The sequence below is a fragment of the Pongo pygmaeus genome, chromosome 6, assembly GCF_028885625.2.
Source record: "Pongo pygmaeus isolate AG05252 chromosome 6, NHGRI_mPonPyg2-v2.0_pri, whole genome shotgun sequence".
In the NCBI taxonomy this organism is placed as follows: domain Eukaryota; kingdom Metazoa; phylum Chordata; class Mammalia; order Primates; family Hominidae; genus Pongo; species Pongo pygmaeus.
The window spans coordinates 106,834,302-106,847,269 of record NC_072379.2 but is presented as its reverse complement, the minus strand read 5'-3'; the positions used below and the strand labels follow the sequence as shown (position 1 = coordinate 106,847,269).

At 39.2% G+C, this 12,968-nt stretch overlaps 1 protein-coding gene across 32 annotated transcripts in view; it reads left to right on the top strand.

Moving 5' to 3' along the window:
• NRCAM (neuronal cell adhesion molecule) overlaps positions 1–12,968 on the top strand; it is a 314,317-nt gene that overhangs the window by 203,481 nt on the left and 97,868 nt on the right. For all 32 annotated transcript variants that reach the window (XM_054494285.2, XM_063667720.1, XM_054494267.2 and 29 more), the window contains one exon: positions 12,223–12,434. In XM_054494285.2, coding sequence (XP_054350260.1) covers positions 12,329–12,434 — 106 coding nt within the window. In that variant the 5' untranslated portion in view covers positions 12,223–12,328. The remainder of the gene's footprint in view (positions 1–12,222; positions 12,435–12,968) is intronic.

Here is a 12,968-nt window from a genome sequence, read left to right as displayed (position 1 = left end):
TACTCTAGCAAGGGCCTACAATAGTCTTATTTAAAATTCTCGAAGGAGACAGAAACCTAAATTTGGAAAGCCTTCCTCAGACAGACTAACTGGACATTTTTAAGAAGCTGCTCAGTGAGGTGCGTTCAACTTTGGCAGGCAAGAAGCCACCCAACTTTGCCTGCTTAATCCTCAGCCAGCTGACCACTCAGGAGTAGGACCGTTAGCCATTTATTCTGCCCATTCCTGAGCAACACCCACACCCAATATCTCATAAAAATTATATGCAGTTATTCTTCCCAGCTCTAACGATGTCTGTAGAGTCTATCTCCTACATCCCTTGGTCTCTAATCTTATTCTTAGTGGTCTCCCTGGTACTCTTTCTGCTGCCACCTCCCTGAATTTCATTCTTTACCAAATCCTTTCATGTGTAAATTCCATTGGATGCTCTGCCAGCCTTTTGTTTTCTGTTTTCTGGTTTGTTTTTAAAATTTTTTTAAACAGTCTTGCACTGACACCGAGGCTGGAGTGTAGTGATGCAATCATAGCTCACTTCTGCCAGGCTTTTGAATCACTGTCTCCCCAAAATGTTGCTTCTCATATTATCCAACTTGGCCCCACTGGACACAGATGCAGCAAGTGATGCCACCCAGAAACCACTGCTCAACTTCAGCTGAGAGCCCCAAGCCCACTCCTGTCTGAGAGGGGACTGGGCAGACTTGCATGGCCTGCTCACCTCATTCTTCCCTTGGTTGAGACAGCACCATGTGGCTGGTACTCACTTTCCCATGCCTGCTTGTGCCTAGACCCAACAACCAGCAGCCTCAAAGGATCTAATTTTTAGCTGTCTTCCCATTTCTGGTCTTGGTTTTTCCCCCTGAGCTGGCATCTCAGTAACCATCATTATTGGTGGCTGGTTTATTTGACTCCATTTCTATTATAGCAGATTTGGCTATCATAATTCAGTGTTGAGTCTAGGAAGGCAGACCTCAGAGACTTTCAAAGCATAAGCCCTTATAGGAGATCTTCTAGTAAAGTTTTCTTGAAATCTTTGTGATTCCTTTAATATATTTAAAGAAATTATTTTTGTAAGTATTTTAGCCCAGTTTATTTGTGAACTACCACAATTTCTGAAGAAAAATGATAACAATAAACACAACATAACTTGGAAATGTATTACTTCCACAACATTTCTTCTTTCCTTGCTTTTTCTTTGTCCTCCTTATCTCACTTTTTTCTTACTCCCCATATTTCTTTCCAGAGGATACAAATATTTATCTTTAGAAAATAAATGCTCAGTTTACTCACACAAAATTGTCCATGAAAATTAAACTGAAAAGACACAGAGGCAGTCATTCTAGGTTTAACATTCTTATCAACCAACTTTGATAAAAACCAGAGGCTTTTCTGTCCTGACTCTTCCAGGAGGCTAGATACTTTGACCAAAAATACTTCTACCTGAGGACATTTCAAACTGCTCTTTGGTTTTATTTTTTTCTTTTACTTTTTAAAAAAACTTTAAAAATTTTTTTAATTTTAATTTTTGTGGGTGCATAGTAGGTGTATATATTTATGGGGTATATGAGATGATTTGATAGAGGCATACAATGCGTAATAATCACATCATGTAAAATGGGTTATCCATCCCCTCAAGCATTTATCCTTTGTGTTACAGACAATCCAATTATACTCTTTTAGTTATTTTAAGATGTACAATTAAATTATTGACTATAATCACCGTGTTGCGCTATCAAATACTAGGTCTTATTCATTGTTTCTATTTTTTTTTTGGTACCTAATAACCATCCCCACTTCCACCCCAACCACCCTCCCACTACCCTTCCCAGTCTCAGGTGACCATTCTTCTGCTCTCTACCTCCATGAGTTCAGTTGTTTTGAATTTTAGATCCCAAAAATAAGTGAGAACATGTGGTGTTTGAGTTTCCGTGCCTGGCTTATTTTGTTGGTATAAATGACAGGATCTCTCTCTTTTTCTTTCTTTCTTTTTTTTTTTTTTTGAGACAAGATCTGGCTCTGTTGCCCAGACTGGAGTGCCATGGCACGATCTTGGCTCACTGCAACCTTTGCCTCCCAGGCTCAAGCCATCTTCCCACCTCAGCCTCCTGCGTAGCTGGGACTACAGGTGCTTGCCACCATGCCCAGCTTATTTTTTGTATTTTTTTTGTGTGGAGACAGAGTTTTGCCTTGTTATCCAGGTTGGTTTTGAACTCCTAAGCTCAAGCGATCCACCTGCCTCGGCCTCCCAAAGTGCTGGGATTAGAGGCATGAGCCATTGACCTGTCCTCATTCTCTTTTATGGCTAAATAGTACTCCATTATATATAAGTACTACATTTTCTTTATCCATTTATGGCTTGATGGACACATAGATGGCTTCCAAATTTTGACTATTGTGAATAGTGCTGCAACAAACATGGGAGTGCAGATGTCTCTTTAATATACTGATTTCCCTTCTTTTGGGTATATACTGAGCAGTGGAATTGTGGATTGTATGGTCGCTCTATTTCTACCTAAACTGCTCTTTGAATTGACATTTCTTTTAAATCATCACAATGGAATATATTCTTTCTATGGAGTCCATTTAAATGGTGGTGAAAAGAGAGTGTGGTTTTATAGAAAAAGTGGTTCCTGAGAAGTCACAGACAGCAGAATTGAGCAGAGACAGCAGAATATGCCAAAGCTCTTAAATTGTTGCGTTGATTAAATCTCACAGTACAGAGGACATTGTTTCTAACATTCATGCTTTTGTGTACTTACCTTTCACAGAGGACATGGTCTCCTGAGGAGTTAATATTTAACTTCCAAGAAACTGATTTATATTCTAAATGCTTGGGAGAGGGATGCTCTTTGGAGTAAACCTGATAAATTTTCTTTCAAACAAATGGCCGCTCGTTGATTATTTATTTTTTTATAAAGGCAGATATTCACATAGCCTGTATAAAGAAAATTAAATGCACCAGGAGTTAAATATTTCATGCATTCCTCTGCTGTTTTGCTGGTAAGTTCTTTATAATACAACATGCGTATCAGCAAGTGACTGAGATTTGTTCTTTACATGAAACAGCCTCTGGCTGGAATGAAGAATTTTCAGCTATTTGGTTTGTGATAATATACCTTCCCCTGCACTGATAGCAAGTGGAATATACAATTCTTCATGTCATGTCCATCTCTATTTCTCATTTTCATGGTTCCATTATGATTACAGAGAGCCTGGATACCTTGGCAAAATATATTTTGAAATGTGGCTGGGAAGATTATAGTAATCTGTGACATGTTGGGAGTGATGCCCTTTGGGTTTGGTAAATCTGAGCCTTTTGCCTCCCCAACCCACATGCTCAGGCCCTTGCTTGGGGGGAGCACAAGTTACAGAAAAGAATGATTCATAGATGCAGCTGGGAGGAAGACAGAGGAGGTAGCTTCAACTAGCTAGCACCCACACAGCCCATCATCATCATCATCATCCTGCTCCCTGATTAATCGCCGAGATGAAACAATAAGATGGCCGTCCTGTAGGATGTCACTTCTGAAACTCTTCAGAAAAAGCACTTCAGATTGATTGTGAATAGGCCATGCTCCCCATGGCAGAAATACTAGTGCTCACTAAATATTCCACCCACACCCCAGCATTTCCCAGACTCTCTGGTGATTGGAGTCATTGACTACTTCTGGTCAATGGGTTGTGAGCAAAAGATGTGTGCATCACTTCTGATTGGAGGAAGGTAAGAGCAGGAGAGCATGGGGACTTCGGAAGACATTTGTTGAGTTGGCAGCATCACAAAATGGTGGCACCTCTGTCAGCCTCGAGCAGAGGTGCCTGCACACCCACACTGGATAATAGAACAGGCGAAGTATCAATTGTATTATGTTAAGCACTGAGACTTCTATGTTAATTTCTTACTGGAGTAGAACGTGAATAGTAGCCCATGGACTTCTACCATGAGGTTAATTCTCTCTCCTGCTCTCTCTTCTCCCTGCATTACTACCGTTCACACTCATTAGGAAAGGAGTACATATTGAGATTTTGACCTGTGCACTGCGTCCCTACCCTAACTGGTTCATACCATTCAGCAAGCATAGCAGGGTTTACCTTTGAAATGTGACACAATATTTTTCAAAGTGACTAGCCTGCCTGGCATTTCAAAATGCTATTTTTTACTATTAAATGGCTGCCATTTTGCCATGTGTTGCTTTCTTGACAAGTGGATAAGGTATAGCATGTTTAGAATATTAATATCCTGAAGGGCCTTTTTTTGCTGAAGTTTTTAATAAACTGTTTCCAATCCTTACATCTTCTCAGTGCTATTTGTAGAAATCTCAGTTTACAGGAAGATAAATAGAGCTAGAGCTTGTTTCAGTGACTCCACAAATGTTTCTGAATATGTTGCTCTGAAGACCCATATTCAGAATTAAATTTTCATTTCTCAGACCTCACTTTTAGAGCAGTTTCCTACTTTCCATTTTTGTTTTTAAATGGAACTTTGTTTCTGTTTTCTAATCTGAAGGAAATCAGCTGAGAAGTGGACTTTGTGAGGAAGGAAGAGGCCTGTCCCTGTGGTTTGGCCTGTCCCTCTCTCCTCCCTTTCTCCAGATTACCTGTCTTTTGGGAGAGTGAGAAGAATAGAAGCTGGGGCTGAGCTCAGCCAGAGTTCTAGTATGATTCACGGAGATGGGAAAGTAGGAGGGGTAGACTAACAATATTGGACTCTCTCATCCTGTTTTCTACCTTAATCTTTGCTATTCTGCATTAGAAATAAATTAATATAATGCCTAAGACAATAAATTAGGCATAATTTACAATTATGCTAAAATGATATTTTAGCATAAACAAATTTATGCTAAAATAATGGTCAGTGTTAACCACCTTCTATTTATTCTGACTATAAGTTTTGTGTGAGAAATGTAAGTTAAGTATGTGCCTTTTGGCTGCACCAACATATATATAGAGAAGTATCTAGAAAAACCAAAAAGGATAGATAGTTTTGAAGAGAAGTTTCCATCGCCACACTATTTACTAATTTAGGTTCGGCCATGACCTTGTAAGGAGACCTGCACATTTGGATCATCAGTCCTCCTAAATGTGCATGTTAGTATGTTTCTGGTTGCAAGAAACAGCCAATCTCAGTTTATCTTAATTCATTATTGCAGATATCTATGGCTATATAATAAACCATTCCTTAATTTTGTGACTTAAAACAACAACAGTTTATTATTTCTTATAATCCTGAGGGTTGGCAGGATGGTTCTTCTGTTGCATGTAGTTTAAAAAGTCACTGGCTCAGCTATTTTTGGCTGGGAGCTCAGCTGGGGCCAGAGAGTCCAGGATGGTCTCTCATCTCCCGGGGTCTCTTTCCACTGGCTTCTCATCATCAGTAGTATGGCTCATACTTCCCAGAGGGAACATTACAAGAGGATAAGCTGCAGTGTGCAAATGGTCATCACACCTCTGTTCACATATTGCTTGCTAAAAATCCCACTGGCCAAAGCATGTGACATGGCCAAGCCCACAGCCATTGTGAGAGTTGACTATGCAAGGGCGTGGATACTGGGAAGGGTGCTTCCTGGGGCCACCAATGCAACAGTCTACCTGCCATATTAATGAAATTTTGTTGTAGAATACACAAGACTGGAGAAAGACAGGAAGATGTCTCAACCTCAGTCACTAGTGTGGCAAACTTCACAGAGAATTGGAACATTGTTTGGGGTACCAAGAGATTTACAGGCCTGGTGATTATAGTGCAAGGGTAGTAGGTGCTTGTTATCACCTATCCAGTGTTCTGGTGATGTCATGGCAACTCAGCTCTTCTCTGTCTCTGTTTCTATTGATCCTCTACTGCCCACTGGCTTCATTCTGCACTCGATGCCTCATATCTTTTGCTTACTCATGCTTGCTCCTAATGCCTTGCCTCTATTTGACCTTTGGCTTTTGTTCCTGCTCCAAACCGCTGACTCACTCTCTCTCTGTCTCACATTCACCCTCTCTATGAGAAAGGAATTTGTTACCACTTAGTTGGTCACTCTTCAGTGCCTCACAAGCAGCCAAGTCAACTCACAGGCTCTACATGGCTCCCTGCCTTTGTTCAGACAAAGGCTGAACACCCACCCTGATTCTTTTTGCCTTGGTCAGAGTGTTGAGGTCAATGCAGAAGAAAGACTGTGAGCATGGCAGGCATTCAGAGTGGAGCAGTCTCCTCCCCACTCTGTTTAGTGAATTGTGATTGGATTGGAAGGTGGGATGAAGAAGGAAATTCCCTTTCGTTTGCAAAGAATTAGTTCTTTCCTCTTTCTCCCCAACCATCTTTCCTTTTCCAATCAGCTCTCTCATCCCAGCCAATCCTGACAACTGTCATCAGATAGCTGGCTGGACAAGCCTGGAAAGTGTGGAACAGGTGCTGTCCTCGGTCAGGGTTGCTATTAGTCTCACACACACACGAGCTTTTCATTAACCATGCTTCATCATTTGTCTTAGATCTCTCAGTTACATCATTGCTTCATATTGTTCTATTTTCTTTCTTGTTACTGCTGTGCTAAGTAAAAGAGATGTGAAAAATCTTGTATTCAGATGATCTTGTGTGTTGCAAACAACTGGATTTCATTCAAAAAGACCTTGGTATTTTTGATAATCTAATGTCAGTGTCCCAAAAGCTTTTTAATAATTTTCTAAATCTAAAATGTCCTTAAATTATTGCTTAATATATTTTTATGTTTCTTTATGCCTGAACTCTCTCTGGAAGGAGTCACAAAACTTGGTAATAATGACTGCTTCCTAAGGGAGAAAGGGGGTTGCCGGTTGCTTACTTTGCATGCTATGGTCTTTTGTACTTTATGAATATTGTACCATGTGCACACACTGCCTACTTTTAAAATTAACTTTTTAAAGTACATCTTGTCTACATTGTCTTAAATTGTTCTTCCTTTAGAAGGCCAGAGCCTGCATGTGGTAGAAGTCCATGGGGTCTTATTCACATGGAATCTGGTGTGAAGAAGCTCCTAAAGTTGTGCCATGGGCAACACTGTGAAGATCTTCCATAGATATTCAGAAACCATTAGAGGTTTTCTTTTTTTAACATCAGTAACTAAACTTGGTAATTCTGTTTGCTTATTGACTAATTACAAATTAAGAGGATATAAGAGGGAGGGAAATGCTAGGGACCTCTCAGGGTGTGGCAGTGTGAGATGGCTAAAAGCTCCAGAACCTTCCAGAACTGGAGCTCTAGATCTGGTACTTCACATATCATGTGACATTTAAGCAGGTGACACCATCCTACACCTTGAAATCCTTATCAGTAAGTTAAGAAATGTAATAGAAGTTACCTTCTGGAATTGTTTGGAAGATAAGTTAATGCCTGGAGGAGACTCATCGCTGTGCCTGGCACATGGAAAAGGCTCAGTGAATGGTAGCCATTATGACTGGATTATTTTCTTTCTGTTAAATAGGTAGAAATACCTGTTTTTCTGTTTTCTGGGGTTTTTATGAATATCAAATAAGATCATTAGTTATAGTGCTCTGAGAAGTCGAGATTTTGAGCTGTTATCAGGATGTTGTTCCATTATCTGTTATTGGGGTAAAAACCACCTGTTTATTGTTCACCATTCCTTAGGTACTAGTCCAGGTTCTAGTTACTACATTCCTGGTAGAGGCTCTACTGTGGAAGATTCCTTTGGACTAGGAGGAAATTAGAAACATGGTCCTTAAAGCTTCTCACAGTTTGTCTTGTTTGATCATTATCATCTCTATAGTCCTATTATCCCAGACTACTTTTTTCTGAGGTGCATTAATGATTGTGTAGTGGTGCAGATGTAACTGACTCTGTTGATGTGTTAATTATTAGTTGTTGTTGTCCATTTCTCTCTAACCTTTCCTCCACAGTCTCAGACTTAAAATCTGTGGTTGAAAAGCACAGCGTGGCTAGAGAGGTGCATTTGTGTACTTCTTCCTTAAGATAAATATTTAAAATATAAAAAGTGACCATCCCCAAGTTGACTGCTGAAAAATGTCTTTCACAGTCAAGATGATGTCATACCCACTTAGTTATCCAGTCACTGAGGCGAGCCACTGATGAGGCATCAGAGCAATAGTTAGTGTGTCAAAAGGCATCTAGTCACATAAGCATATTTGTTTATCTGCTTGGAGAGTGTAGATCGTGTGATGTGTTCAACCAGCATGGAACCCACCCATGTTGGGATGCTGAAAAGCCCAAATAGAGGAGAATGAAATGGCGAGTAATGCGTGGCCTTCAAATTCTGGTAGAGAGCTGATTTTTTTAATTAAAATAATTCCCTCCTTCATTTGAGAGAAAAAGAAAGGTTTTATTTTCTTTCTAAAGACAAGACTTCTTAAGTAAGCAACAGGAGAGCTGTTTCTCTCAGGCTTGATGTGAATCCTTTGTGAAAACTGTGGGGTTTTCTTTTGAAATACATAGTAAGTAATGCAGGGGAATATTTGCTCTGTGATTTAATATGAATTTGAGGCAAAAGAAATAAGGGAACCTTGAATTGCATTTCTTTTCAATGATGAAAAGTTTATCAAAGAAGGGAATTTTTCCCCCTTCTGTTTCACAGGTTCTATAGGTAACATACGAAAAGTTGCTTTGAATGGAGTTAAATTAAATGAGATATGAAAAGGCTTTGCTGTTTATCATTACTGTCAGTCCTTTTAGCAATATGTGTGATTTTAAATATCAGGGTGATCTACTTTTCAGAAGACGAATCTACCATTTATCTCATTCAATCATGCTTTAAAATATCTATGGCAAATATTTTTTGTACATTGTAAGCTATATTGCACTAACATACTCCTTAGCCTTGATTAAAAATCATGCTGCTATTTCAAATTGGGATTTTATTCATTGTAGTATAATTACATTAACAATTTAGTTTTAGTTCATGATTCTCACTTAATGAAGAATGACCATCATTTTCCAAGGTAAAGTACAGGCAGATGGGCTCCTACTGAGTCAAAGAATAGACGTCAATATCGAGAGTGCAAAGCAGTGGTTTTTCTTTGTGCAGTGTGCAGAGTACATTACTCTCATCAAGAGAAATCTCAGTCTTCTGTAGCTCTATTTGATTTTCAGTTTGATTGAGTGCTGGGAACTTAATGCTGTCCTTAGGCATTTGGATTTTCACCTATAAGAGCATACGTTACAAGAGTGGGTGATTTTCCATGGGCAGGAGCCAGAGGGTGGGCTGGACCATTGCTTCATCCTCCTCTAACAGAACCTACACTAGAGACGATTTGTGGCTAATGGTGCAGTTTAACTTAAAACTTCTGAGGAGAACCCTCATCTTCAGTTATCGTAGTTCATGACCTCCCAGCAGTATGAGGATTTATTAACTCATGTCTCTTTAAGTAAGTGCTTTCAATTTTTCTTAAAAATGCAATTTTTTTCTTTATAAAACACTGTGATTTGATGTGTAATAGTTTACTCCATGTATACTCTGAAAAAGCATAGAGGTTGATTGATACTTTCTTTTATATGAATTTGTCTAATGATTTTCTCTATATTGGAGGGTGAATAGTTAATACATCCAGGCAAAATACATGAAGAATTTACAACAGAAATTGTACGCAGCTGTTTAAGATCTTACAGGTGTTACAATTTATTAGTACATCTATTGGAAAGTATATTAGTTCTCTAGCCCCTGTCTGGAGAACTTGGCACTTAAGTCCAATAATCTCCATTAGCGTGACACAGAAATCAGACAAATAAACCATTTTCCTTTTCAGAGTTTGACTCTTTTGTTTTATCTCAATATGTATAATATGTAAGATCTGCATGTTTTCAATGATATTTGTGACGTTTATTTTTAACTTCCCTAAAGCTTATGTGAATTCAAAATTAGTGTTTCAACCAGAAACTCATGAGAGACCTAATTAAATTTAACCAAATGATCTAGATGTGCTTTGCACACACAGAAAGATAGTCTGGTTTGTATTTGTTCAGAAATGGTTGAGTGAGCTTCTATACCTGTGTCTCAGTGCTTAATGGATATGAATGTTTGGATATTATAATATGGAAAGACATTTCCTGGATCTTAAATGAAGCCAAATAATATGGATGTTTTATTCACAAAATAATATTTATGTAAGTATAATGTTTATGTTTAGCATATTCTTTTTTTTTTTTTTTGTGATGGGGTCTTGCTCTGTCACCCAGGCTGGAGTATAGTGGCACAAGCTCGGTTCACGGCAGCTAAGCAATTTTCCCACCTCAGCCTCCCAAGTAGCTGGGATTACAGGCACCCACCACCATGCCCGGCTAATTTTTGCATTTTTTAGTAGGGACAGGGTTTCACCATGTTAGCCAGGCTGGTCTCAAACTCCTGACCTCAGGTGATCCACCCGCCTCAGCCTCCCAAATTGCTTGGATTACAAGCGTGACCACGCCCAGCCTGGCATATTCTTTTAAAATTTGTTTCGCAAGAAGTGTCCTACTACAGTTTTAATCATGTTCAAATCAGAACTTGATTGCTAGCAAAATATGTTATTAGGATTATTTCATTTTCTTTTTAACATTTAAGCACTATTCCACACACAGACATGATCGTACAACTAATTTGATCATATTAACAAGATATTGGTTTTTAAACCAAGCAGTATAAATATAAGTACAGCCTTGGGTAGATCATAGTCAAACTATCCAAACGCAACCTCAGCTTCAAAGATTGTAAAGTCTCCTTTTCTTTCCCCTTTTCTCCTTTCATTTTTTTTTTCCTCCAAATATTTATTTACTACCTACCATGTGCCAGGCACTGTGATGGGCTATGAGGATGCAGTGGGGGATAGGACAGATGCCATCCCTGCCCTGAGGAGACTTGCAGTTTATTGGAAAAGATGGACATCATAAAATATACAATCATACAAATAAAAATTACATAAATAATTCAATACTTCAACTTGTGGGAGGTACAGCAGTTTATAATAATAACATCCCTCCCACCTTCTTGAGAGAGTCATTGGTTGCCCCACCTCTCTTCATGAAGGAGAGGACATGATTAAACCTATCATTTCAGGTAGGAGTTTGCTGTGGGCTGGATATCAATCTTCTATTAATATGTTTGCGCTCATGCTCTCCATTTTGCAATGGACACTTCCAATATGCAAGGCAGGCTGTATTAGGTGTTGGGAGAGGGCTACAAAGATGAGAGAGACAAAATCCTTTCCTGGAGGAGTAGAGAGCATGTATGCAGTGTGTGTACACACACAGTCTATTTATTAATATATTTCTACCTATGTATGTGATGTTTAAAACAAGGAATTTCAGGGATTCAGGGGTGGTGGTGAAATAACTTCTAGTTCAGGTGATCAGCTAATGTTTCCTGGAGGTGACCTTTTAACTGATCCATAAGAAATAAATTGGACTTTGATAAGAAAATATGGTGGATAAAGGCAAATGAAATAGAATAAACAAAGACAAGAAGGCAGGAAAATTTGAGTCATATCGAAGGACTGACACAAGAAAGAAAAACAGAAATGAATCATCCAACCAAAAAACGGTTATATGGAAATAAAAGGAAGTCAGGTTTGTAGGAGAAATTAAGCCCAGATCACTGAGATTTTTAAGTACTTGTTTAAAGATACATTGGACTTTATTTGAGGAATCACATATGGCTACTCCCAATATTTAACCAGAGAAGGCCTTGTAGAAAAAATTAATCAGCGCTGTGAAGGAGGGTTACTACAGGGAGGAAGGCCCGAACTCAGAGCACAGCTAGGTTCATTGCTATAATCTAGGTGGGAGATGGGGAAGACCTGAATAGTAAGTGCTCTTCTGGTAAATTAGTGTTTTGGCTTTGAAGCAAATTTACAACAATCCCCTGAACTTTCCCAGAGACAATCTGTAGAATGGAGAAGCCATTAGGCTACCCCTCTAAAGTCACAAAGTGATTGCTTTCTAACCAGCTTAAAAGCCAAGTTTTCCTGATCTGTTGGGAAAGATATGATAGCCTCTGAACACTCATAATACAAATACCATTTAAAATGGAAAAATCATAAGGATGGTAGACAGATTATGCTTCACATCACTACTAATATCTCTGAACTGATTTTAGCTGATTTATGATAAATGATTATTCCAGTTTTGAGAGTTAAATATTTAAAAGTTAACTTTTTTTTAGAGTTCATGTATAATACAGGGCTAGTTCTCTGTGCTGCAGACTTCCGCTCTTCATTTCCTTCTTTTTAATACATTATAATTATTATTCCTACTCTATCCTTTTTCAGTTTCCCGCATGAAAATTACTTAAACGTTGCACACAACGTTTCAAAAAATCTTTTGTGAAAGAAGAAAAGGAAATTCAGTGTGTGGGTCTCAGCAGGCGTTAAGCTAATGCAGCTTAAAATAATGCCGAAAAAGAAGCGCTTATCTGCGGGCAGAGTGCCCCTGATTCTCTTCCTGTGTCAGATGATTAGTGCACTGGAAGTACCTCTTGATCGTAAGTATTAACATTTTAAAGCTGTTAGGCCCAGGAGTCAAAGCCTCCCAGCATTTATCATCACCCTGAACTGCGTGAATGGAGAAGGTGTCTGTGTGATACTGAAAAGCTAATCAAAATTAATTTGGCTTTTACCTTCAGCACCTGGTGTTTATAAAGATTCACACTGTAGAAGTGGCCATTGAAATGGTCAGACTCACAATTACCTCCCTGTCATTCTCCTTCTTCCCCCTCAGGTGCCTTTTGTCTGCCCTGCTGGGGATGGCCTGAGAAGGATTGAGTTGTGCAGGCTGCCTGATCTTCCCAACAGGCGGCTCTTTAGAGAAGCAGTCCTGCAAGAAAACTATATGAGCCACTTTAAAATGATCATGGAGACCTCCCCACTCATCCCCTCACCACTTTACTCTTGCCCGTCATATGCTGAGGGTGGTCTGCAAAGATGAGGGGAGGCTCCTTCTGCCAACTCCATGCCCCTCGGAATCCCTAAACCACCCCAGAATTCGTTTCTCTTGATTCAGACAAGATGCATCTCAC